Source organism: Haemaphysalis longicornis, unplaced genomic scaffold, assembly GCF_048455015.1.
Source record: "Haemaphysalis longicornis isolate Haplotype H1 unplaced genomic scaffold, Haemaphysalis longicornis Haplotype H1 scaffold_7, whole genome shotgun sequence".
Classification (NCBI taxonomy): domain Eukaryota; kingdom Metazoa; phylum Arthropoda; class Arachnida; order Ixodida; family Ixodidae; genus Haemaphysalis; species Haemaphysalis longicornis.
Window position 1 is genome coordinate 166,302,270 of NW_027526422.1, and position 26,390 is coordinate 166,328,659.

The 26,390-nt window shown below is 46.6% G+C and overlaps 1 protein-coding gene across 1 annotated transcript; it reads right to left on the reverse strand.

Annotated features, from left to right (window-relative positions):
• Window positions 1–12,371: 12,371 nt before the first annotated feature.
• LOC144146647 (glycoprotein-N-acetylgalactosamine 3-beta-galactosyltransferase 1-like) lies at window positions 12,372–25,961 on the reverse strand. Its single transcript, XM_077678583.1, has 4 exons — window positions 25,685–25,961; window positions 24,087–24,405; window positions 14,438–14,795; window positions 12,372–12,485 (listed from the first exon to the last, which is right to left on the reverse strand). Exons 1-4 carry the CDS (start codon window positions 25,959–25,961, stop codon window positions 12,372–12,374), a joined length of 1,068 nt encoding a protein of 355 aa, XP_077534709.1.
• Window positions 25,962–26,390: the final 429 nt, after the last annotated feature.

Below are 26,390 nucleotides of genomic sequence, written 5' to 3' on the forward strand. Positions count from 1 at the left end.
TCAACCCCCCCCCCCCCTCCCCGAAGGGGATCGTGCGGAAATGCGAATGCATTTGGTGCACCGATGAGTGCGCTGCGGCAAGCAGTAACGCAGAGAGGCGTGCGCTCCACTGCATTTATATACATTTTCCGAGCGCAGCGAGCGGAGAGAGGGTACGCGGAGAGGAAAGAGAGACCCGCGCAACACGCCCGCCCCGCGCGCGAGCTCTCTCTCCCGCCGAGCTCCGCGATGCGAGCGCCCTCGCACGCCCGAGTGCGCTCCTGCTATCCACTCACTCTCCGCTACTCCGCCCGAGCTCCGCGATGCGAGCGCCCTCACACGCCCGAGCGCGCTCCTCCTCTCCCCTTGCCCTCCGCTACTCCCGCCCGAGCTACCACCTGCTCCGTATGCTAGGCGCGCCACAGCTGTTGCTAGGGGCGAGGAGGAGCGCGGAGAGATAACACCTGCGGGCGCACGCTGACGGAGCACGACAACCCCCGACTAAGAAATGCATTCGCATTTACGACGACGACGACGACGAAGGCAGAACTACGAGGCGCGCGCTCACGTGCACTCGCGCTGGATAAATGCAGGCGCGCGCCGACGGAGCACGACAACCCCCGACTAAGAAATGCATTCGCATTTAATAGGGGTCGTCTGTGGGTGTCAGCCGGTGGTTGGCACCCACAGACGACTTCTTTTGCGTCGAGACGGTGACTGCTTCCCGTCCGAGGGTGTGTCTCTAGCTGTTGGATCTTGCACAAACTTCGCAGCAAGATCACTCACAACAAAGATATACCTGCTCGCACACGTGAATAGCGTGAAAAACGACCGAGCCACCGACCGCCCACCGGCTGACACCCAAAGCAACCGGAAAAGAGGCAAAGGTGGCTAGAAAGGCTAGGCTTCTCTACATTAAGCAACATGTAGCTTTTTGGAGGCGCTAAGAATTGACTCAACATGACGATGATGATACCTACTGCCCTTGGAGGAATACACACACAAATGGTGGTTTCTGTTTTACGCAAGAGTTGCGGCACTGTTACTTTACCGGAATTTGTAATGCTAATGTTCTTCTACTATAAAGGAGAAAGTTAATTACGCGCGTTATTCTGAAACATGCCCTATACTGAAATTTGTAGTTATGAAACATTTTCGCAATTAAAATACAGGCAATCTGGCGGGGATTCTAAAAATGCTCGCAAACTCGAGAAATTTCTTAATGTGCGCTTCGTAGTAACGATATTTGAGTGTATTTAAAATTGCACACTTCCTGCCGCTTTGGTTGAAACAAAAGTTATATAATACGCCTTTTCTACTCACAACTCTGCTATGGCGCACAGGGGTGGGGCGAAACAGCGAAAATAAACAACGCCAAAGTAACTCTTCTGCAAAAACGGGTGCTACACATATACTGTAGCTAACATAGTGGCCCTGCAAATCTGCGAATGGCTCCTTATTTTGAGCGCTTCGGTGTACTTCGAGCTGATGGGATATATTATTTGAAGCAGTTGTCCACCATACATGAAAGTAACGTTACAACGTACTAACGTACTACAGGTGGCATTATCTCCAAATGTTCTCTTTGCGTAACACACCAGACCCAGAAAGAAAAAGAAGAAATTACGGACAACAAATTTTATTTCGGTCGACCGAAATATTAAACAAAATTGGATTAGTTGTAAGCGACACGGTTTCTGAAAAATCTTTTAAGAAGCAAGTTCAGCAACTACTGCTCGCTGATAATGTATGATTACTTGAATATCTTATACTTTTTGGTGTGTTTGCTTTCTTATTGCTTACAAGTCTGTGCAGACATTGATGAGACTTTTTTCCTGTGCTAATTAACACCGCACCATTCTGGGCAACAGCGCGAAAAAAGACGTGGACGAAGGGAACGGACAGGACAGCGCTCGTCCGTTCCCTTCGTCCACGTCTTTTTTCGCGCAGTTGCCCAGAATGACGCCATACCAATTTGCCCAGCTCACCTCTCTGTTGCTACCACTTATTTATAATAGGAGATATGCCGAACTTGAACGCCGAAATTTTGGTATGCCTGTATGACTGTCTGCAACTGGATTGAGCCGCCCGGCCAAACTGAAACAAGGTGCATGATAGGTTTACATACCCACAGTCACATCTGCGCGTCTTAGTACGGTGGAAATATTCATACTTGTCAACACTGCTGAACAAGAACAATACATTACGACAATATCAGACAAAAAATCATATACATAAGTGTTGTTTGCAACGTTAGTTCAAGACAAATTCAAGAATGCTTTATTTTTGCGATAGAAAAAGAAATATTGCATTCACTGCATAAAAAGTTTACTCCGTTGCCTGCTGTCGCCGGCGCCACTATAGCGTAACGAGGCAGTTTAGATCAAAAGGATACAGTTACGAAAGGTTCCACGAGATAGGTTCCACGTTCCACTTGGAACGGACGTGGAGTAGGGCAATGTGGTTCTATAAACTTTGAAGTAGGGCGCTTCGATTCACGCGTGTCTCCGCCGTACGGCAGCGCTGGCATCGAGCACCCAGCCTGCAGCAGTCGAACAAGATAAATTTAAATTGACTTGAGCAACCCTATAGCATAGGAGCGCCACGGTAGACGAACAGCATGATAGGTGATCGGGAAAGCGAAGAGAGGCATTTACCTGACAAATGTTGACAAAAGACAATCGTCCTTCGTCTGCACTTGCAACAAAACGAACAGAAACGTGGCATATTTGTTGAGATGCCTTCTTTATATATTGGCGTTCTTTACCTTGCCGGTAGCATTTGAGCGCGTTTGTTTTCTGTGTAGAAATGTGTATAAGTGCGTGTATATTTATACAGACAAACACACTTTTATTTCTTTTCAAGGACTCAAAGTATCCTAAACCATTGAGCTGTAATTCTTTTTTGTGTGCATATATCTCATTCCTCATACTCTCTTTGTGCTTGCTTTTTCATTTTTTTGCTATTCGGCCTTTTACGACAGCAATTGCTTCTGTTTGATTGTATATATAGGCAGGCGTACTGTTATATACGTTTTGTGAAATATTGGCTGACCTTCGAAAGCTGCTGGCACAGTTTTTAGGGGGCAGAGGACCTCTGTCAGGCTTAGTACCTTTAATGCGAGTCTCCTCTCGCCACTGCGACAAATAGGGGTTTTTTTAATTCAATTTCATATAATTCAAAATTTCGTTTTAGCGCTGGCCCATACGAAATCACCCTTCTCGTAACACAACACCGTTGCGACAAATTTCAGTTTTCAATACTTCCTGCGTGTTTTTTGCTAAAAACTACTTCCGTGGATTTAATAGAGCAACGTGAGGTGCTGTGAAGCCAAGCTCTTTTAAATAAAATAAAGTTGCAATTTTTCTTCGTGGCCCATTTTCGATTTCCCCACTTCTATTGGGAGAACGCCATATTTTGAGTGACAACAGTGTACGTCATATATATTGTCGCTTTAAACTACAAAACAATTTTTTGCACTTCACCAATAATTTATTTATCAAAGTGGTTCGCAAACAGGTTTGCTACGTCATTTCGTCTAACCTGAACGGAATGGCAAGGAAATGAGTTGACACAAAACCAAATCATAACAAAATGGTATTTTTTTTTCAGTTCAATACACTGCTTTAAACCTACTTAAAGGTACACTGAAGTGATATGTAAACATTGCGGGATTACTTGCGCAAATTGTAGTCCGGAGTCCCCAGGCCATGTTTCGACCACTCTGGGCGCGTTTACGCGATTTTAATTATAAGAAAAATTAATTCGAAAATGCTGTCCTCCTCTCTCTACGCTCGCCCATTTTCTGCGGCGTTTTCGTGTGATCTCGCGAAGAGCCGAGCTCGCAATTGGCTGCGCTACTGCACGGCTCCCCGGCCTTCAAGACAGAGCAGTCGGCCCAGTGTTTCGTCCGCCGGGCGCCGACGGGTCGTCGCAATTCGTTTTCTCAGTTGAAACGAAGCCAGGACACGTTTGTGAATGGAAGAATGGGCCTTTCTTTACTTGGTTAGTTTGTACACTGTATCTAGCTCCAAGTCAAGGTCACTTCACTCAAGCGCGGCACAAGCGCACATGCGACGCTTCGCTGACTGGTACGCCAGTAGGAAAATATAAGGCCTCTTGAAGGCAGGAGAAGAGTCAGCGAAGTCAATATAGGTACTAAGGAAATAAAATCAACTGATATTTTTACCGTACAGCGTAAAAATAGGGTGCGGGAAGCACTTTTTTGCGCTGGGCGAACAAGCACAGCGGTCATAAAGACTACGCATCTGCGAACGCTTTTCCGTCTACGAAATGCAATTGCTAGACGTGAGCTATTGTGGAAACTCGGGGGACGCTTACTGCACGAGCGAAATACAACAAATAGTCACCTAAGCTGCTTGAAATGCCAAAATTACATGAAAGTATAAACTTGTTGTACAATATATACCTTATATTACCAAGACCGGCGGAGCCCGTCCCGTGGCCTATATTATTGGGAGACTTCAACTGTGTTTGTTCTTCGCGCGATAAAACGATTGCAACGCCGTTTCGGGATGCAAGTACAGTTATTTTGAGTGATGTAATTAATGAAAGTGGTCTAGAAGATGTTGGAGCGACTTTTAACAATGGGCCCGTGTTCTTTACACACTTTCAAGGTACTAGCCTGGCTAGACTGGACAGAACGTATCTATCCTTGGAATGGATTCCAGATTGTCGAGAATACGAAGTTCGCCCGGTGACTGTCAGTGATCATTGCTTGGTTTTGTTTTGCATTGGCAGGAAAACAAAAAATAAGAATGCCTTTAGTTGGGAAGGGTGGAAACTAAATGGGAAGCTTTTAGAAGATGACGTCTTCGTAGCTAATACGCTTACGTTGCTAGACAGTTTGAAAAATGAGGGCAGCTGCCACTGTGAAGGATGGGAACTCTTCAAACAGAGTGTAAAAATCAAAGCAATTGAAAGACCGAGCCTACTAAAACATGAGGCGACAAAGCAAGAGGCCTTATTGCGGGCAAACTTAGAAGCCTTGTTAGCCGAAGAATGCATGAAACCTGGCGAGTACAAAAATGACATACGAACAGTAAAGCAAAAACTGGAAGCGATAGACACAGAGCGGTACCGTGGCGCGCTTGCAAGGGCGGAAAAGATAACTGCTGGCGAGATACCGTCCAAACGAGCCTTAGGCCTTGAAAAAGGCATGCGCGGCGCAATGACATCGTGGAAATAGAAAATATTGGAACAATTACTCGTGATACAAACATTATAGAAACTGTCTTTTTTTATTACTATAGTGAGCTCTTCGCAAAACATGAAGTTAATTGTGAAATATTTCAGCGAGATTTTCTGAAGTTAATGCCCAGATTAGATGAAGAAACAAAAGAATACTTGGAAATCCCCATTTCTCTTGATGAAGTCGTGAAAGCTAAAGAGAATCTAAATCCTGGAAAATCCCCTGGACCGGATGGTTTAACGGCTGCTTTTGATAAGAAATTTAAGAATAAAATAGCGCCGATGCTGCAAATGGTTTTTAATGAGGCATACGATCTCGACGCACTACCCCCATCCTTCTCTACGTCACACACTGTACTGATCCCCAAAACGGACGATGCCGTCAAACTCAGAGATGTGAAATCTTACCGGCCTATATGCTTAACAAATGTAGACTATAAAATTTTAATGAAAGTATTAGCTAGTAGGCTCCAAACAGTAATGCAAGATATTGTAGGTTCACACCACACTTGTGGGATCAGAGGGCGGACTATATTCATGAATGTACATGAGGCACGTTGTATTCTGGAGTGTTGTGATGCCACACAGTCTGGGGTCGCAATGCTCCAGATTGACTTGGAGAAGGCTTTCGATCGTGTGCCGCACGATATCTTATTTCAAATTTTAGAGTACATTAATATCGGCAAAGTTATACGAAACGGAGTGCGTATGGCGTACAGTAAATGCACAACCCGTCTTATAGTTAATAAGGTAGTTGGAAAAAGAGTTCAGGTGCAGCGATCGGTGAGGCAAGGATGCCCGATATCCCCACTCTTTTTCTGCATATATATTGAGACGTATTGCTTAAGTGTCATTAAAAGCAGTAACATTCAAGGTTTTCGGTTACAAATGACGGAAGTTCGAGTACTCGCGTACGCGGATGACATTGCAGTATTCTGCACTACTAAAGAAAGCATTCTCGAGGTAGTACAAATCGTGAAACACTTTTGCTTATCTAGCGGTAGTGCAGTAAACTGGTCTAAATGCTTAGGCTTTTGCATGGCAAATGGAAGTCCACGCCAAGAGTTTTCACCAACATCCAGTGGGTCACGAGTCCTGTTAAGCACCTGGGGGTGCCACTAGACAGTTATCAAGACAGTGACCTTTACTGGACCAAGCAACTCAAGGAACTTCGAGAAAAGACAGAGAAGTGGAAAGGGTGGAGTTTATCAATGTTTGCGAGAGCCACAGTTTGCAATTTGTTTTTTATAAGCAAGCTGTGGTATGTAATGCAAGTTTTGCATTGTTCAATTCAGAAACTTCATCGTGTGTTCGCCGTGTTTATCTGGAGTTCATCATGGGAAAGGACGAACAGAACGAACCTCTTTCGGAAAGTGCGTGAAGGCGGACTTGGTTTAACGCACTTATTTTTAAGGCAAGTGGTCAATAGATTTCTGTTTCTTCGTGATGTGGAAGACGCGTTTCTTAGGACGGTTTGTCAGCTGAGACTTGGAAGACTTTTGCCTGAATTTGTTGTGAGCTCTGAGTACATGAGGGGAACTGTACGTGGATTTTTTAAGGAGGTGGTGTGGTCATACCGTTTTCTTTCAGTGCGTTTTTCTTTAGAGTACTTAAGCGGGGTGAGTCGGAAGAAACTGTACAAAGATATCGTCGAGAGTGTATTGCCAGTGCCAATATACCGCAGCAAGTGTAATCTAAGGCCTGAGAGAGATGTACTTAAGCGAGTGAAAAGAATGACGGTCCCAGGTGGAGTGAAATCTTTCTTTTTTAAACTCCATACTGGAACACTGGAAGTACAGACCTGGATGGAGGAAAAGGGATGACCAGAGCTTGAAATGGGGCTAGTTGGTTTCTTACTCGGAACATTGCTGGCGCTAGGCGGGACTAGGACGACGAATTACACACAACTGGAGCGCACACTACCAACTGATTTATTAACCACAACAAACACAACTTATAAAGGGAAAATTCAGATGACGGAAAGGTGGAGTTAATCAATCTCGCTGAATTGAATACAATATTTGTCATGCGCATGCGCTTGCCTACCAACTGTCAAGTAGTGCCATCTCAGTTGTCGACAGTGCAATCGATGGCGAACTGATACAGTCTTTTTCTTTTCGGATGGCGTAAGCTTCCCATATCTTGCGGGTGATCGTTTCTGAAGATTCAAAGAGGATCGTGGTGCTTTCGAATTTCGCAGAGCAGCCATGTCTGGCGCAGTGGCAGCCAAGTGCCCTGGGGCTGAGACTTGCTTGCACATATTGTTGTGTTCTCTGAGTCGTTCGTTAACGCAGCGTCCAGTTTGGCCAATGTATGCCTTCTTGCATGACAACGGTATCCTATAGACAACCCCCGAGCAGCATGCGACAAACTTACTCGTGTGCTTAATGCCGCATCCTGTTTGTTTAGCATCTCTGGTTTTGTTAGTCATCTTGCACAGCATTTTTAGTTTTTTGGGAGCAGAAAAAACAACCGGGACATCATGCCTCGTGCCAACCTTCTTTAACCTGTGGGAAAATTTGTGGATGTACTGCAGAACGATCGGCCGCTTCTTTGGTTTTTTGCTGTCTTTCTCTTTGTTAATCTTCTTTACCACTGTTTTTAACACTTTTTCTGCAACAGAGACAAGTACTTGATTAGTGAACCCACTTTTTGTTAGACGGTCAATATGAAAAGATAGACTTTCAGTGACTCTGAGCCATCAAAAAATCCTGCGAACACAGAGTCACTGAAAGTCTATCTTTTCAAATTGACCGTCTAACAAAAAGTGGGTTCACTAATCAAGTACTTGTCTCTGTTGCATAAAAAGTGTTAAAAACAGTGTAAAGAAGATTAACAAAGAGAAAGACAGCAAAAAACCAAAGAAGCGGCCGATCGTTCTGCAGTACATCCACAAATTTTCCCACAGGTTAAAGAAGGTTGGCACGAGGCATGATGTCCCGGTTGTTTTTTCTGCTCCCAAAAAACTAAAAATGCTGTGCAAGATGACTAACAAAACCAGAGATGCTAAACAAACAGGATGTGGCATTAAGCACACGAGTAAGTTTGTCGCATGCTGCTCGGGGGTTGTCTATAGGATACCTTTGTCATGCAAGAAGGCATACATTGGCCAAACTGGACGCTGCGTTAACGAACGACTCAGAGAACACAACAATATGTGCAAGCAAGTCTCAGCCCCACGGCACTTGGCTGCCCACTGCGCCAGACATGGGTGCTCTGCGAAATTCGAAAGCACCACGATCCTCTTTGAATCTTCAGAAACGATCACCCGCGAGATATGGGAAGCTTACGCCATCCGAAAAGAAAAAGACTGTGTCAGTTCGCCATCGATTGCACTGTCGACAACTCAGATGGCACTACTTGACAGTTCGTAGGCAAGCGCATGCGCATGAGAAATATTGTATTCAATTCAGCGAGATTGATTAACTCCACCTTTCCGTCATCTGAATTTTCCCTTTATAAGTTGTGTTTGTTGTGATTAATAAATCAGTTGGTAGTGTGCGCTCCAGTTGTGTGTAATTCGTCGTCCTTGTCCCGCCTAGCGCCACCAATGTTCCGAGAAAAGGGATGGTTTGTGCCATGGGGTGTGCAATGTTTTCTGTGTCGAAAGCCAGAAACAATTGAGCACGTGTTCTTGGACTGTTGGGGAGCGCTGTTCTTTTGGGACGTCCTACAGCGAACACTCAAAAAAGATTTGCCTGTCGATGCTTACGGTATTAGGTTTTTGAACGTTGAAAATGAGGACGGTGTGCCGCTTGACACAATTATGCTGTATGGACTACATAGCATCTGGAGAAACAGGATGGCGGTACGCTACTCCGACCCAGATGCCAGGCTCATCAGACACTACTTCAAAGATTCAATAGGTTGTTTTGTGCAGATACTGAAACTTCAGCCCTCTAAACCCGAGTGGCTACCCACAATTGAAGTATTGTTGGTAATGAAAGAATATTGAAATCACCCCGCTTGCCCAAGAAGGGCTGCAGTTCTAGTATTTGTATTGAGTATTGAGTGTAGAGATTATCAGTTACGTGTGTCTTTGTTTTGTCATCCTGTCAAAGAAGGCAATAAAGAAAAAAAAGTGGCCGAGTGGTCTGGGGCGCTATGTATGTCGCCGCAAGTGTTTTGCAAGTCACGAGTTCGAGTCCCCGCGGGTACAGGCTTTTTTTTTGTAAGTTAACTTTTTCCTTTTCTGCCGATGTTTTCTACAGTGAGTTCACCTTTTTTTAGGGCCGCAACGTTCATGACTCCACGAACTAGTTCACAGAACGCGCGCACGCTGGCACTGGCGCGCTAGCGAGTTCTCGTTGGCGTGCTGTTGCCATAAGCACCGACTGCTTGCGGGCAGTGGGCACAGGCCAGAATGAACAGGCCCTTGGCCTGGTGCGAACACGCTTTTTACGGTACAGGCATGAGTGAGGCCAGCTCCAAATATGGGGGAAAAGCGAATGACATTTGGGCGTCTACGGGTACGCGGAGGGCGTCCATGCACTGAGTAGGCCTCGGCTTGTGAATGCTACGATTCCAATCCGTCCTGGGAGGCTTATCTTTATGCATTTTTACAGCTGACAACATGGCAGAAGCGCGGTACGATGATTACTGAGTTTTTGAGAATGCCCATCCAACAACGCCACCGGTTGTGTTTTACAGAACCGAAACCGAAACCGAAACTTGTTCGGTTGCTCACCGTGGGCATCGTCCAATCACGGTGCCCGCTCCTCCAACGTCACAGCTTTAGTTGGTGCGGCCGCCGCAAACCGCGCATGGTAGTTTTTCTTCTTTCACGCTTTGTAAAATAATTACCGCTTTGTCAACCGCATAAACGATGAAAAGTTTGCGAATTTCAGCCAGTCTACGCAGTGCAAGCAATAACGGGAGCTTGACAAATTCACTTCAGTGTCCCTATAAAAGATGCAAAACTCACCGTATTCCCTAACATAAATGGCAGAATTCGGCTAAGAGGGCATGTTAGAATAAACATTTGTGGGTCCTACAAAAAATATTGTCAACCCCAGGGCTCCATCTAAGACGTTTATATTAAAACTCTGGATGCTACCTCTAGGGTAATGATGCTTTCTTTCGTTATTAGAGACGATAGTATTTTTTAAATACTGAAACTTCAGATTATTTTTCAGTATGCCTGTCTGTCTGCCTGTCTGTCGATCATTAGTTACCGGTCTTCGAAAAAAAACACTACATACGTAAAAAAACACATACAAGTGGTGCAACAGGCTGACATAATACAGCCAACCTTCTCGTGTTCAGCTAGACAATGGAAGCCTGAGACGAGCCATAAAGTGGCCGCCCAATAACAGCGATGACTAAATGTACAAGTACATGGCAACGCCGGAGACACGTTTGCATCCTAAATGGATAAGCACAGCACTTGCACTGGTCCCGAACCAATTGTCACTATTGCATGTAATATTTCTGCATTGCCTATTCCATGTCCTACCTTAAAAAGTATAGACATTTATTAGGTTGTTCAACAATATTTGAGGTTGTGAGGAACTCCAACCTCCAATGCCTCTTACAAATATCTTTAATTTTTTTTATCGGTGTTCCTATTTATTCTTGAAGCGACAAAGTGAAAATAGCTTCACAAATGAAGGCTAGTTCAGTACTAAGTAGCAGGATGAAGAATATCATTAAAGCTAATCACGAAGTTCCAGTAAAGAATCAGCAGTTTACTTCCTGGGAAAGGGGTGGAATACGATTGAAATACCAGTTAAAACAAATATTCAGGTCGAACGATGGACATATTTCTGTACCACTACCGGTGTTACCCGGCGATGCCCGGGTGAGCCGCTATACTAATATCATGAATGGGTGTTCTACTTACCCATCGGATCCATTATGTTGAAGGTGTAAAGAGTACCTATCAGTCATAGTTTTATAATCAGTAACATAGGGTCTTACAGGAGGCGTGTGGTTGCAGAAATTCCCGATACATCGGAACCGATATGCTACGGCGCAAAATTGAACTGCTTTCAATGTCGACAGGAGGGTAAATTTTTAAAAAATATCGCTTGCCTGTTTACATGCATCAAGAGAAAAAATCCTCAAAGAAGTTATTCGATTGCTTTATGGGCAGAATGTATAAGCAAGAACCACATGGATATATCAAGGGGCTGTACATTTGTTGAGAAATTCGTAAAAACGGGTAAGTTAAAGGAAGTCCCGATTCTCCCAAATACTTGGGATTTGGGGAAACATTTTCTAAAACAGTTTTTACACATTTGTGTTCCTGACCCGTATCAAGATAAAATTGTTTGATATCTCAGTAGTCAGACAATAAAAACAAACATGTCTGGGACAACTTTTTGGGCTTGTTCCTCTCTCGGTAGATCACTTTTAGAAAAATTCAGCAAGATGTGCATCTCGAAGCATAATAGAAATGTGCTTCTAAAATTTGAAGTTTCCACAACCAGCACTTTGGCTTGGTGTTCACGTGAAATATTTTGCCTTTTTGCCGGGTCGTGAGTGGAAACTTCAAAAATACTTTTCGCCCTTTTCGCAGCAATGAAGGGAAAAGTCCTTAAAATTGGTTTCAGGAATTTTTATGAGGAACATTTATTAGCAAAACCAAAAAAATATTTGAATCAATAATTATTTGCACCCATTATGTTGCAAAATGTGGAATTGCTCCAATAGTGTTGGTTAGGGATAAACAAACTACATTTTAGGAATTGTTAACGATTCCACATATGAAAAAAAGTGTTGCGATATGTGTTCGCGTGACCGATATAATCACGAATTTACGAAAGCACAATTTCCCCCATTTCCTTCGGTTAGGAGTAATTTCGAGAAATCCCGGCTTAGTGACAACCTAAGCCATGACACAAATGTACTCCCGAAATTTCGAGTCTTTATATCTAGCAATTTTTACTGGGCATTGATGAGTCAGTCAGTGAGTCAGCCAGTCAGGCACTCAATCAGTCAGTCAGTCAGTCAGTTAGCCAGTCAGTCATTCACACTGTCAGTAAGTAAGTCAGTCGGGCACTTCTCTTTATTGGTATATATTTGTAGTAAAAAATATTCGCTATTGAAATGAAAGCCAATATCATATACACAGGAAACTAATAAGGTGATTCCGTATCAAAAGCTGGTGGGCACCAACATTGAATACCACCGTCTCGAGCTGCAGCTCTTGCGGGGGCAAATGGTCTTGGGTAAAAATGCTAATTGGTGCCTCCCACAACTCGCACATGGTACACGAAAAACTCGTAGATATACATGCGCCTCGGCTTGATGTAGTGGAAGCTTGCAGCGGTGTCGCTGCAGCAGTTGGGACCCTGCAGAAATATAATTTGGAGTTGTAACAATATTTTAGAGTCGCATGCATTCAGTAGGATGCTACGTACTATATTCAATAAACAAAATTCAATAAACAGGTGCTACAGAGCGCAGAATACAGCGGCAAGTTTTCAGTGCTGCAAACAGAACGTCGTTCACCAGCTGGAATTTTTTTACGAATTGTCGAGAAGGGTGCTGTTGAACTACACTTTTCAGCAGCGTATATTTGTGTATTGCTAATCAAAAGCTCCTATATGTACCCGAATGGTCTTTACATTAAACAACGTAATTTCTCAAACACGACATAGATTCGTTCTCATCTTAATGTCCTTTTTTATATGGCCCGTTGTATTCCTTTGAATTTTGCTTTCATGCTTACTTTTTAGTGAACCATATTTTTTTCTGTAACTCTCGCTGTGAACGCTGTTCCGAGCGATAAATTAGGAATATCATATGCGCTTTGAAATTCTAACGTCTGTGTTTTTATTGTCGTTTGCAGAGGCCCTTTCAATTGCTAAGGATACCTCTGTAATTTAACATCATTCTGAGAAAGTTTTCGGACAAATTGGTCTTAGCCAGCCAGATAAATTCAAACCTTCATCTTCACTTGTGATGAAAAATACATTACGCCAATTTATTGACAGAAAACTATTTTTTTAAGAAACGAACAGTTCTAATTGCATCTGTATGAAATCTCTCCCGGCCGAATGGCTTCAGGTGAATATATTTTTGTTACAGCGTGTAGGCATGTGCCGGCTGTCTCCGAGTCTCTGCACATCTCAGCGCAGAACTTCACGGAGCGCGGCAGCCACGTGCTCGTCGGTTCCCATTAACAGTGATCGCACTGTACAATACGTTTTCATCCCAAAATACTTTTGAAGTAGGTTTACGAAAGAATTGCGGCAATTCAATATTTCAATGCTAACTTTTCCAAAAGTACTGTTGCATTACTAACAATTTCACTTTGAATGTATTCTTCTGTTATTAGTATGCATTGCGCCATTGTTGTTCAAATCCTCTTGGTAGTGCATATTTTTTGTATTCACGGAAGCTTATTTCACCTAAACTTGTCTCCATTTACGCATGTTTGTCAGTTTCATCTGAGTATGCTTGGTTGGCGATTAATGCTAGTATTGATAAGATTACTCTTAGTATCAATACTTACACGTCATTGTGCCTGTTTGGGTACGATGTGCAGCCTCTTTTTTCAAACTTTAGTAGACCCCTTTCTGTAAAATATCATGTCGCCGACGTTCACTCTATTCTGCTGGTGTTATGAAGCGATTGGAGGGTTTCTGGTTTGCGAATTGTTTTTCCATTTGCTCCTTGCGAAAAAACGCAGCAGTAATAAATCAACTTCGACATTCCTGGTCAGTATACTAAATTAGTTTAGCTTTTTCTCTTATGTATGTTGAAATTGGTATTGTCGCTTTGTTCTTAATTTGAAAGCAGGATTTTTGTGTTTTAGCATAGAAGAATCCATCCTAATGCCGCCAAGCAAACAGCAGATACTCATCTCATAGCGAAGACATCTACCATGGAAGAGAGACGTGTGCGCTTGATGCTTAGTTATGCAGCAAACCACCAAAATACTTCGTTGTTGTAGACCTACCTACTCGTTAGTTCGGAATACGAGCGTGACCGTCTACATCGTGTTGGATTTTCCAAATAGTAGAGGCAATAAATTATTGGTACAGATGAAGTATTAGAAATCTGTATGCGTGCAAAAAATCGGGTGGTATCAGGCGTTACCCGCAACTTAAGTGCTATAATACAATTCATTTAGATGGTGAAAGTATCACGTCTATCACAGTGTTTTTTTGCTATCTTGTTTCTCCACATTTGGTAATGCAATTGGTAACTTTTATAGCCGTAACTGTTATTTTCAACGAACCTGCATACTTTATCTTCTGGATTTGAATAGGAGGAGGCTCGTTACGCAATTACGTACCGGCCTTATCGGGTGACGGGAGTACCGCCACAGCCAGAATTCCGGACGCAGCACACCTGGTACCAGGAAACTCTCGAGGCGCACTGGGAGGAATCGGTGGCGGCCAAGCGCGTCACGTGTGTCGTCCGGCTGGATGCCAATGGGGCTCAGGCAGCGAGCCAGCTCGATATCCTCAGCTCCTCTACTGTCGGCACGACAGCGGCCTTGCAACGTCAGACCTTCCTCTACGACGAGTCTGAGCGCCTCTCGACTTAGCACGTACCCCGACCCTCCGCTCACGTAACCCCCCTTCACATGCACGCGGTAAGGGTAGCCGAAGTATACGGGCTTCGAAGGGTCCTTGTCCAAGAGGAAGAACCTGCATAAGATATTGAAATTGTTGCTTTGAGGCAGTCCATTGCAATAAATATTCAAGGAACAAACATGAAACAGTGTAATGCACAACGCGAAGTTACAGGACAGCTCAAGTGGCCATTTGTTGTGGCCATCAGTGGCTCACCATCAGTGGCTCAATTTTGTGGCCATCAGTGGCTCACAAAATTCCACAACGGGGATGTCTCAGTGACCATTTTTTTAAAGATGCCATGGAGTGTGTTAAGAAAATTGATATAAATTCAATAAATATCCGGGCTAGAAGATGACTGGAGGATGAACCGTGTCGCTTGTAATGGTCGCTTTAAGGTGAAACTGGTCCGTCCGACAAATGGCTTCTTATACCTGGCCCTATTCGGCAGATCAATGGTCTTTCAGCCGTTTAACTTTCATCTGTTATACTGTTAAACGTTGTTGTAACACTGAAAGCGGACGTTAAAACTACCCCTCATCCATTAGCGCGACTATTGGTACTCTTTTTTAACGTCTAATCACGGGTAATCATCAGCAATTTAAATCCGCACTAACAAACGGAAAAACAGTATGTGTATTACAGAAGCCGCTTGTGTACTCTAACATGTCCGCAACTCAACATCATATTCACATAAATCCAGTCTTATCCCGCAGCAGGCATGTGAGCCATCACGCAACGAAATTATGAAGTCACTGAGAGTGCGGTAGCACCTCTGTGTACACCTAGCCGCAATTTCGGCTCATGTGCTGCCCATCGCTACGAAGGGCACCCGAATTCTTCAAACGAAACCGAAACCACCTTCTTCCGACTGTCTGCCACCATCTGGCGTGTTCCCCTCACTGGCACACAACACTGGGACAAATCCTCGCCCTGCTGTGACTATGAACCCGGGTGTGGCAGCCTGCACTTCAGAGACGATGAGCCAAGGTGTGGCAGCTGGTCGCACACCACTGCCTTTTTACGACATGGACTGTTGATTTTAACTACCTTGTTTATTCTTATTCAGTTTATCATAAAGTTTCGGTTTTAATCATCCATTCGGTCGTCATCTACCAGGAAAGAAGGCGTTCTTGGCGTGAGTCGAGGGCTGCCTGTGAGGCCTGCATAGTAAAAAGGCAAGGTTTCGTCGCCACCGGACGCCAACCCACGCTTTCGAACGCCATCGGAAGTTTACGTTTAAGCAACGCTCCATGCTTGAGGATACGTCGTTACTGCATGGCATCTTTCTGCTTCGCCGCGACAATCGCCTACACCAAGCACGGTGCACGCTACAAGCGCTCCAACTCCCGACGGCACGCGAAACGCAAGGTGGGCTCATATTACGTTTCTCCGCACGGCGCGCGTCCACGAGAGACTCAGGCGCTGCATGAAGTACGAGCCTTCCCGCCACTGGCATGGACGACGTTAAATCAACATGCCGGGGCGCCAGCGCGGGCGCTGTGAGTGGGGCCAGACCACGGAAAGCAGTCAAGCTCTCGTTGAAGGCGAAAGAGCAGTACGAGGCCGACCGGGAAGAACACTGCACCGAACTAAATGCAGCTTGGTCAAATATTGAACGCGTCTTGCGAAAGCTGTCGGGCGCGGAGCAAAGGGAGTTTGAAACCACCGAGGACACGCTTCGTGCGAGCTTCGCAGAATATAAAGACGCAGCTGCCAAATACGAGGCTTTCTTGGTGACCACGAACAGCCCTGAAAGCTTACTACAACGTGACCAACAAAGGGAAATTGACGCCAAGCGTGAGGAGCTCGTCTTCGGAGGTTAAGACAAGTTCTGTACGGTTCGCAACACCACGCAAGACACAACGTCGCAGATACTATCGGTCCACGCGTTCCGAGCATTCTCCGTCATCCCAGCAAACCAGCTCGTCTACGATTACCTTAGCGGCACCGCAGGCACGCCCGGCAGCAAAAGCGCCCAAAGCGAAAGTGCTTTTCAGTCGAAAAGAAGCATCCATGAAGGTGGAGAGGGCTAAACTCCACGCTGAGTTCGAGATTCTGCACCACGAAAAAGAGGCAGCTGCGGCAGACGCGCATGCGGGTGTTCTGGAGGCTGCCGCGGAGCAGGATGGCGGGGAGAGCCTTCGTGCGCTCCCCTCGCTTGACTCAAATAAGCGCGCCGAGGGCTACGTTCGGGCTCAAGCCACCCCGCATAACCCAAGGCATGTCTCTTCGGAACCTCGCATGACTGAGGCCGATCATGGAGATATCCATGATGAAGTGAATGTGCATGAACGGATTGAGGAGTACCAGACTAGCCGGCAGGCGGGTGAGCGATCAATGAACGCCTTGGCCTCAGGCGGCACCAGTTCCGAAATAACCGGCGTTGTAAAATTTATGTGCCGGAAAGACCTCCTGTCAACTAGGATCACAGGGTTTGATGACCGCCCTGATAGTTTTCGGGCATGGGCATCCTCCTTCAAGGTAATGACGAGTGGCTTCGACCTTTCTGCCCAGGAAGATCTAGACTTGCTCATCAAGTGGCTTGGGCCGGAGTCGTCTGCACAATCTAGCAGGCTTCGGTCCATGTACATGCAAGACTACGAAGCAGGGCTAAATGCTGTCTGGAAACGGCTTAACGACACCTACGGCAGCCCTGAGGTCGTTGAAGATGCCCTCATGCAGCGTCTAGAAGATTTCCCGAGAATACCCTATAGGAACAACGTGAAGCTCCGAGAACTCGGCGACCTCCTCATTGAACTGGAGACAGCGAAGGCCGACCCATACTTTGCTCGTCTAAAGTACTTGGACACAGCACGAGGTGTCAACGCCAACGTTGCAAAGCTTCCATCTGGGCTTCAGGAGAAATGGATGTCGGCGGGCTAAAAGTATAAAAAAGACAATAACACCGCATTCCAACCATTTTCATTCTTCTCAAAATTCGTTAGAGACGAAGCTAAAATGCGGAATGACCCGAGCTTCATACTCCGTCAGCAGAATACTTTATCTGACATCCAACCAAAGAGGGAGAAGCAGGCTTCCAACGCCGTCAAAGGGAAGACAACAGTGTCCTCCACAAAAACTGATGTGGATTCGAAACCAGAAAGCTGCTACGCGACAACCCTGAATGCCGACGGACAAAAAGAAAAGGAATTTAGGGACCTAAGTAAGTGGTGCAGCATCCATAAGAGACCACGTTCTCTCGAAAAATACCGTGCGTTCCTTGGGAAGACCTTCGACAACAGCATCACCTTTCTGCGAAAGCAAAGGATTTGCTGCAAGTGCCTCAAGTCTATGAGCCACTTCTCGAAGCAGTGTGAGACAGCCGTTAGTTGCTCCGTGTGTGACTCTACCGAACACCATGCAGCGCTTCACACGATGGTTACGCGCACATACAGCCCTTCTAAAGCTGCAGAAGGAGAAGACAACACTCAAGAGACAGGAGGAAGCGTAACTGCTACGCGCACCGAAGTGGTTGACAAGGGAGATCAAAGCAAGTCTTGTGCGAGGATTTGCCTGGTGAACTTAACCCACGACTGTCAACCGCACAACGCAGTAAAGGCTTACGCCAATTTAGACGATCAGAACAATCAGTCACTGGTGATGTCCGAGCTCCTAGATCTCTTCCGTGTTGATGGGGTACCAACAGGCTACACTTTAAGGATATGCTCCGGAATAACGCAAGTTACTCCAGAATAAGCCAAGGAATTCTGGAATAAGCCAAGGTTGGCGAACGGCTTCTCGGTTCAAAGTGTGAGTATTGACGTTGACCTGAAGCTTCCAGCGTTGCTTGAGTGCAATGACATTCCTAACAGCAGGAGCGATATACAAACACCTGAAGCTGCTCGTTGCTACCCACATCTCGAGTCGATAGCCTGTTTCATCCCTCCGCTGGAACCAGAGGCAGAGATATCACTTCTTCTTGGCCGGGACATCATTAGGGCCCTTAAGGTGCGTCAGACATGCAACGGTCCGCACGATGCGCCTTACGCCTTCCAGAAGCATGACTTAGGCTGGGTGATAGTTGGGAATATTTGCATTGGCCGGACGCGGAAGCCAGGTACCATCAATGTGCTGAAGAATCACATCTTGAGCGATGGACGTCCATGTCTGCTAGAACCTTGTGGCAACCATTTTGTGGTGAAAGAGCACCCTGTCCTGGCGTCACCCGGCAAGCATGATCCCACGCTGGATTACGGGTTGGCAACGGAACCGAAGAACTTTGCCTGTACGCTGTTCCAAACGACTAGTGAGGACAACGAGCTCGCTCCCTCTATAGAAGATAGAGCATTCCTTGACATAATAGAAAACGAGTTCGTCGAAGATCAGTCTAACAGCTGGGTTGGTCCTCTTCCGTTTCGCATACAGAGACCCCGGCTGCCAAACAACAGGCAACAAGCCTTGTCCCGCCTCCTCGGACTACGTCGCACTTTGTGTAGGAATCCTCAAATGAACGCGCACTTCGTGGCATTCATAAAGGAACTGTTTGTGAATGACTATGCAGAACCTGTTCCACCGCTCACTGATGGCAAGGAGTGTTCGTACTTGCCTTTGTTCGGGTTGTACCACCCTCACAAGCCAGAGAAGATCAGGGCCGTCTTCGACTCCAGTGCTCAGTACAAGGGAGTGTCTTTGAACAGAGTCCTCCTCACAGGTCCGAATCTCACAAGCAGTCTCATAGGAGTGCTGATACGCTTCAGGAAGGAGCCAGTGGCAGTGATGGCAGACATTCAGCAAGTGTTTTACAGTTTCTTTGTCCGTGAAGATCATGGCGATTTTCTTAGGTTCCTGCTTTTCGAGAACAACGACATGTCACAAGAGCTTGTAGAATACCGCATGAAAGTGCACGTCTTTGGGAATAGCCCATCACCCGCTGTGGCTACCTATGGGCTTCGGCGAACGGCTCGACAAGGCTCACTGCTCTACGGGGAGGAAGCGGCGAAGTTCGTGGAAAGAGATTTCTATATCGACGATGGCCTCAAGTCAGTTCCCACCGAGGAAGACGCCATCAACCTGCTGCGAAACACACAGGAGATGCTGGCAACGGCGAACGTATGACTGCACAAGATCGCTTCAAACCGGGAGAACGTGCTAAAAGCATTTCCGGTTGAAGATCACGCAAAGGACTTATTGGAACTCGACTCTACTGCAGAGAAAATGCCCGCGCAACGCAGTCTTGGGCTCCTTTGGAATGTGCGCGAGGATACGTTCGTATACCGTGCTGCACCTCAAGGCAGACCCTGCACGTGGCGTGGTGTTCTGTCCACTGTTAATGGCCACTATGACCCGTTGGGATTTGTGGCTCCGGAGACAGCACGGGCAAAACACTTTTTGCGTGAGATCACAGCGGAAGGCTACGACTCGGATGCTTCGCTTCCAGCTCACAGAGCGCAAGATTGGGAAGACTGGAAGAGCTCGCTTGGGGCACTGGAAGACCTGCAGATCCCCCAAACTTATGCAACTTCAACAATGCTTGAAGCTGAGCGAAAGGAAATTCACATCGTTTGCGATGCGTCCACAAAAGCAGTCGCAGCTGTGGCGTACCTCAGAGTTGTTGACAAAGAGGGAACGCGACATTTGGGTTTCATAATGGGAAAAACAAAGCTGGCACCCCTGGCCGAACTACTGTTCCAAGGCTCGAGTTATGTGGAGCTATCCTTGCAGTCTAACTGGCTGAACTCGTGCAACGCGAGCTGGACATTCAGCCGGATGCCGTGAAGTTCTACATCGACAGCAGGGTCGTTTTAGGCTACATCTACAATGAGACCAGAAGATTGTACGGTTATGTGGCAAACAGAGTGTTACGTATACGTAGGACCACGCGGCCAGAACAGTGGATATACATCCACACGAGTGAGAATCCTGCGGACCACGGCACAAGAATGGTGTTAGCGATGAAGCTCAAGCACACGACCTGGCTCAGTGGCCCCCATTTTTTCTGACAGGGCGATGAACCAGCCCTACCGTCACCTGTCTTCAATCTTGTGTCTCCAAGTGAGGACAAAGAATTCCGCCCGGAAGTCAACACGCTGGCCACAGCCGTTACATCATCAAGGCAACTCGGTGCGCAGCGCTTCCTTAGGTTTTCGAGCTGGAAAACACTTGCTCGCGCAGTGGCATTTCTTCTTAGAGTGGTGCAGCGTGTCAAGGGTCTGACCGCGCAGCGAAGTGCCGCCGAATATCTTTCTACAGCGAGAACTGTAGTAATTCGTGCTGTTCAGCGGTACTGCTTCTCTCAAGAAATAAGCCTCCTCGATGACAAAAGACCTGTTCCCAAGAAAAGTCCCCTTCGAAGACTCGATTCATTCATTAATGGGAACGGCCTTGTGCGAGTCGGTGGCCGCCTCAGCAGAGGGGATTTACCCGAAGAGGAAAAGCATCCTCTCATCATACCGAGCCGACCCCACGTCGCCACACTGCTCATACGTTACTACCACGAGCAAGTGCAGCATCAAGGCCGACACGTTACTGAAGGAGCAGTCAGGTCGGCTGGTCTGTCGATCATCGGCAGCAAGGGACGCATCTCGTCCATCGTAGGGAAGTGCGTCACGTGCAAGAAACTGCGGGGGCGGTCATAGGAGCAGAAGATGGCCGACTTACCAGTAGACGGGCTGACCACGAGCCCCCTTTCACCAACGTACCCGTCGATGTCTTCGGACCATGGCTGGTTGTTGCTCGCCGTACAAGAGGAGGAATGTCCAACACTAAACGCTGGGCAGTGTTGTTCACGTGCCTAAGTATTAGTGCAGTGCACATCGAGGTGATCGAGGCGATGGACACGTAAAGTTCATCAATGCACTCTGAAGATTACTGGCAATCCGGGGACCCGTCAAGCAAATCCGGTCTGACTGGGGCACAAACTTTGTGGGAGCGTGCAGAGAGATGGGAATAAACCCAATTTATCTGGGAAGCTCGACACTGGGGTAGTTTCTCAACGAGAAAGGCTCTACGTGGGTATTCAACCCTCCGCATGGGTCTCACATGGGTGGAGTTTGGGAGAGAATGATAGGTATCGCTCGTCGGATATTGGATTCCATGTTGCTTCAGACGCACCATAATCGTCTGACCCACGAGGTCCTCACGACCTTCATGGCAGAGGTCTCAGCTATCATAAATGCAAGGCCTCTCGTTCCCGTATTCTCTGACCCGGAAAACCCCATCATTCTCACACCAACGGCGATCTTGACGCAGAAGCTGGGAGCTTCAACTTCAGCCTTTGGGGAAGCTCTACCAAGCAATTTGTACCGACGACAGTGGCACCAGGTGCAAAACGTGGCCAGTGAGTTCTGGAAGAAATGGCACACCGGGTATTTGACTACCTTGCAAAAGCTAAGAAAGTGGCAGATCACTCTACCTGACCTCAAGGTCGCCGACTTGGTCTTGCTCAAGGAGAAACAAGCCAACCGGTGTGAATGGCCGGTCGGAGTCGTCACTCAGTGCATACTGAGCGCCGACGGGCACAGTCGAAAGGCTGAAGACACGACAGCAAAAAACGAGATCCTTAAGATGTTCATCCGTCCCATATGAGACGTTGTTCGTCTGATGACTTCCTGATACCATTGTGGCGCCCACAAAGCGGTGCACCAAAAGGGGTGTGTGCGCCCCATCGCTACGAAGGGCACCCGAATTCTACAAACGAAACCGAAACCACCTTCTTCCGACTGTCTGCCGCCATCTGGCGTGTCCCCCCCCCCTGGCACACAACACTGGGACAAACCCTCACCCTGATGAGACTATGAACCCGGGTGTGGCAGCCTGCACTTCAGAGACGATGAGCCAAGGTGTGGCAGCTGGTCGCACACCACTGCCTTTTTACGGCATGGACTTGTTGATTTTGCCCACCTTGTGTATTCTTATTCAGTTTATCATAAAGTTTCGGTTTTAATCATCAGTTCGGTCGTCATCAATCAGAAAAGCAGGCGTTCTTGGCGTCAGTCGAGGGCTGCCTGTGAGGACTGCACAACTCATAACGCATTTTATCCACATGCCGAATACCCAACTTTGTGGAGCCTTAGTCTCAAGCGCAGTATTCTACCGTTTGTAGAAGTTTTCGCTAACGCGCGTATATGTCACTACAATAATGATTAAGATGTACGGCTTTCTCTTTGGAATCAGGAAGATAGCAGATTTCCTCTGCTTGGATAGGTGTAAGTTTTTGTTGCTGGTTGTCCTATTTTTACACTAAACTTCATATTTTGTACTGTACACTAAGCATTTTCGTCTCTGCGCATGCCGTGTCCGTAATTTCATAATTTTTTGTTAAGGTCTAGTGCAAGACAGCGAAAGCGTGGAGCATCAGTTAAAATGCAATTATGGCAGATAAACATTGACTCCAATTCGCGTCTCGTGTAATTTCATGTTCTTTGCCAGCCAACTTAGGCTTAAAACATGAATGCCCTCCTAGCGTGGAAGTGTTTTTATCCTTATTCTGCCGAGAGTTCTATAACACTACCTAGATATACATTTTGATCCTTTCTGACAACTGCGACTGCTTCTCTCATTTTACATTTGATTTTCCTTGGTAGACATTTTTGGTCACTACTCTAAACTAGCTTTCACACTGTTTCCTGCCACCATTTTTCACCTTCACACAACGAAAGGGGTTCAATGGGCATAAATAACGAACACAGACATTGTATCCCGTAGGATGGCCCTGGTTGTGCCACAGCCGTAGTGGTAGTGGATATTGGTCGGTGGGACCATCCAAGAATAATACAATATATTCCAGCAAACAGAAAAAACTGTTGTTTTATTATCCCGTGGATCGCTAATGATCTCCTGTAGTGTCGCTGTCTGGGTTTTGCAATGTTTTTTTGCAAAGGTTAGCGGTGACGTCTCATACTGTCTTCATTTTCATACCCAAAGAAAATGAATAGCAAGGTGCTTAGAGCTGCGCTGCTGTCTCTATGAGCGTGTCGAAAAAAAATTCCGAAAGGCAGCAGTATTAGGAATGCAATATTAGCAATTGTAACAATACAGCGCAGGAGGTTTTTTCAGTTAACTGCAGCAAAAACTTTCTTTAGGGTAACATACTGAAGTGTGCCTCAATTTGGCATGCCATATGAGTTATTTAGCTTAATAAATGTGTTTAATATGAAGCTCTAGAGCCTATAAAACTATAACCTATAGCCTATACAACTATGAAATTCTGCACTGTGATCTCTTCATGTGCCAACATACATGTTTTCCGCAGGCAAGAAGAACACTGAGCTACAACTTCACGCACAATGGTCAGGCATGCCCGCTGTGATACCCGATGAATTTATTAGGACGTATCTATGGACGTATTAGGACGTACTAGGACGTATCTATTTATTCGGCGGGTATATATGAGTACCGATAGAAACATAGCAGTGTACCACACACCTGAGATTCTCCATCACGACGTAGGTGTCGTCGTCCGCCTTGAGGAACCAGTCGTAGTCGTAATAATGCTTCTTGTACAGCTCGACCAGTGAGGCTTTGGTCTTTGCCCAGAGGGCATTGCGCTTCTCACTGACGCTCAGTTCGAGAGCTGACGGAAGTCGCTTGTCGGACTTTGTACTCATAAAGAGAAGCTTGGTACAGCGGCGTCCCCACGTCGCCGCTACATGACGAGCCTTGAGACGGATGTTCTTTGGATGGGTTAACACCCAGCAGAGCACGCGTACACGGGAGTGTAGAAGCTTGGCCACCCAGTCCGAAGCTGCGAGCAAAGCAGAGAAACAAGAAACCAGCTCAATTCACAGGTCAGAGGTCTATGTGCTCAATAATGGTCAGTAAGTGTTTTAGAAATTGCTGTGCAGTATTAAAATCAATTAGTAGAAGCTGAGATGTCTAAACATCATAAGCAGCCGTACAAAAATGACGTTAGCAACACCTTCTTACACTCTATCTCTTTTCTTACCGAATTTTTGTGTCTCAGGGTGCCGTTCACTTGTGGAAGCTAACGGATACTGGAGGGACTCAGTGAACTTATCTTTAGTGTTACATTAGTTTAAGATAAGTCACCTTCACTTCAAGGATATGATTTTCAATCTTGCTGCATCCGATTTAGTCGCAAGCTTTTTTTGCTGTCTTAATGTAGGGGTGTTCCACCATGTGTCTACATTTGCTGGAACACGTGGCATTGTCCTGCCGAAGGCGATATCTGCAGTTTTATGAAACTTGCCAGCCCAAGTTTTAAAGATATGTTACGAACGTGCAATGAAAACGCATGGCGCATTCATTCAAACGCACACAGGCACAAGCAGCTACTTAATCCCAACCGCTCTTCACTTAGTGAGGACCGCAAGACGCAATAATTCTCCCGCTTGGGAAAATGAATTGATTGCGCTCTTTTTTCCCCAGACCTTGCGCCACTATCACGCTCGAGGAAAGGAATCACGTTCCCGGTCGATAGGAGAGTGATGGTGGTGGTGGTACAGCGTTTATTGAGGTTAAAAGGAAGGCGTATAAGGGTGTGGTTAGCCTCCAACCTCCAGTATGGCTTCTTGAGCGGGCTTCCTCGAGTGCGCGCCAGACCAGGACGACCTGGCACTCCTGTGTGGAGCTAGCATATTTATTCGCCGCTGTCGGTTTCGAATTCCGAATCGCCGCACTCTCCGGATGACACCATGAGTCTATTACGAGGGGCAGGACCATAATGCTTGTAATCGATGTGCACTGTACAGTGAGGAGCCGGAGCTAAAGCGATGACGATTAGTTGGACCGCGCCAGCGCTTTTGCAAGATTTTTTGGTTCGAAAAAGGCCTACATCATATTCTGAGATAATGTATCTGCTTTTTTGCTGAGCCTTGGATGAAATTGTCACCGTTGGTTGACAAACATGAATTGCTCATAACAAATAAATGGGGCAGAATGGCCGGATCACATACTCGGATAAAAAAGAACTCGTTGACTTGTTAAACTAACTATGGTGCTGCCAAGAGGAATCGAAGGGATCCATTTCCACCTGCAGATACACTTGCTAATATATTACCCACCAATGTACAGCGCTGTGTTGTTCAGGTCGTAGGAAATAGGGTCGTGTGGATCTGGCGGAGGCACATTCTTCGGTATAGCGGTGGCGAGGGGTGACTGCTGTTGTGGCAGTAGGAGGTCCAGCAGCCCAGAGGACAGCGCCAGGCCGAACGCGATGCCTATGCCGAACACCACGTAGACGCTGCATCCAGCGGAGAGGAAGCGGCGGAGACGTCGAAGCCGTCTACTGTGCTGAACCAAGTGCAGCCCAGGGAACCGGGATCTCCTGTTGTGAGCCATGGGTTGCTCGAGCACAGCGGAGGGTAGAACGCGTAGTATCTAGCCCACCTGCAATGGAGCCAAAGTAGATGTGTTAGACGTATGTAAGGTCCACTTATGAGATTAGCGGCCAGGCGCCCGGGGCTGCGCGTGAGAACCCGCCACTCTGTCTGACGACGTAGCACTGCCAACACTGCAGAGCAGTCGACGCTAATTCGTCACGGCGCGCACAGGAGAGGGATCGTCTGGCCCACCGCATACCTCAAGGATAATCCCTCATTGAGAAAGCAAACAGCGCCGCCAGATTCCAGGAACATCTGCTCGACGCGCGCAGCTGGTGGTATTACCGGCGCGTCCACATTGTTGTCGGGCCCTGGTCAGCATGACGAACAGTCGCTTCTTTCGCTCTAACCCCTCGGGGTCGCACGACCTACTCGTTTGCGAGCGTGC

Coding starts and splice junctions, on each gene's coding strand:
- LOC144146647 (XM_077678583.1), bottom strand. CDS start 25,961: ATGGCTCACAACAGGAGATCCCGGTTCCCTGGGCTGCACTTGGTTCAG. Junction 24,406..25,684: donor CAACACAGCGCTGTACATTG/GTGGGTAATATA, acceptor CTTTGCTCGCAG/CTTCGGACTGGGTGGCCAAG. Junction 14,796..24,086: donor GTCGTGATGGAGAATCTCAG/GTGTGTGGTACA, acceptor TATCTTATGCAG/GTTCTTCCTCTTGGACAAGG.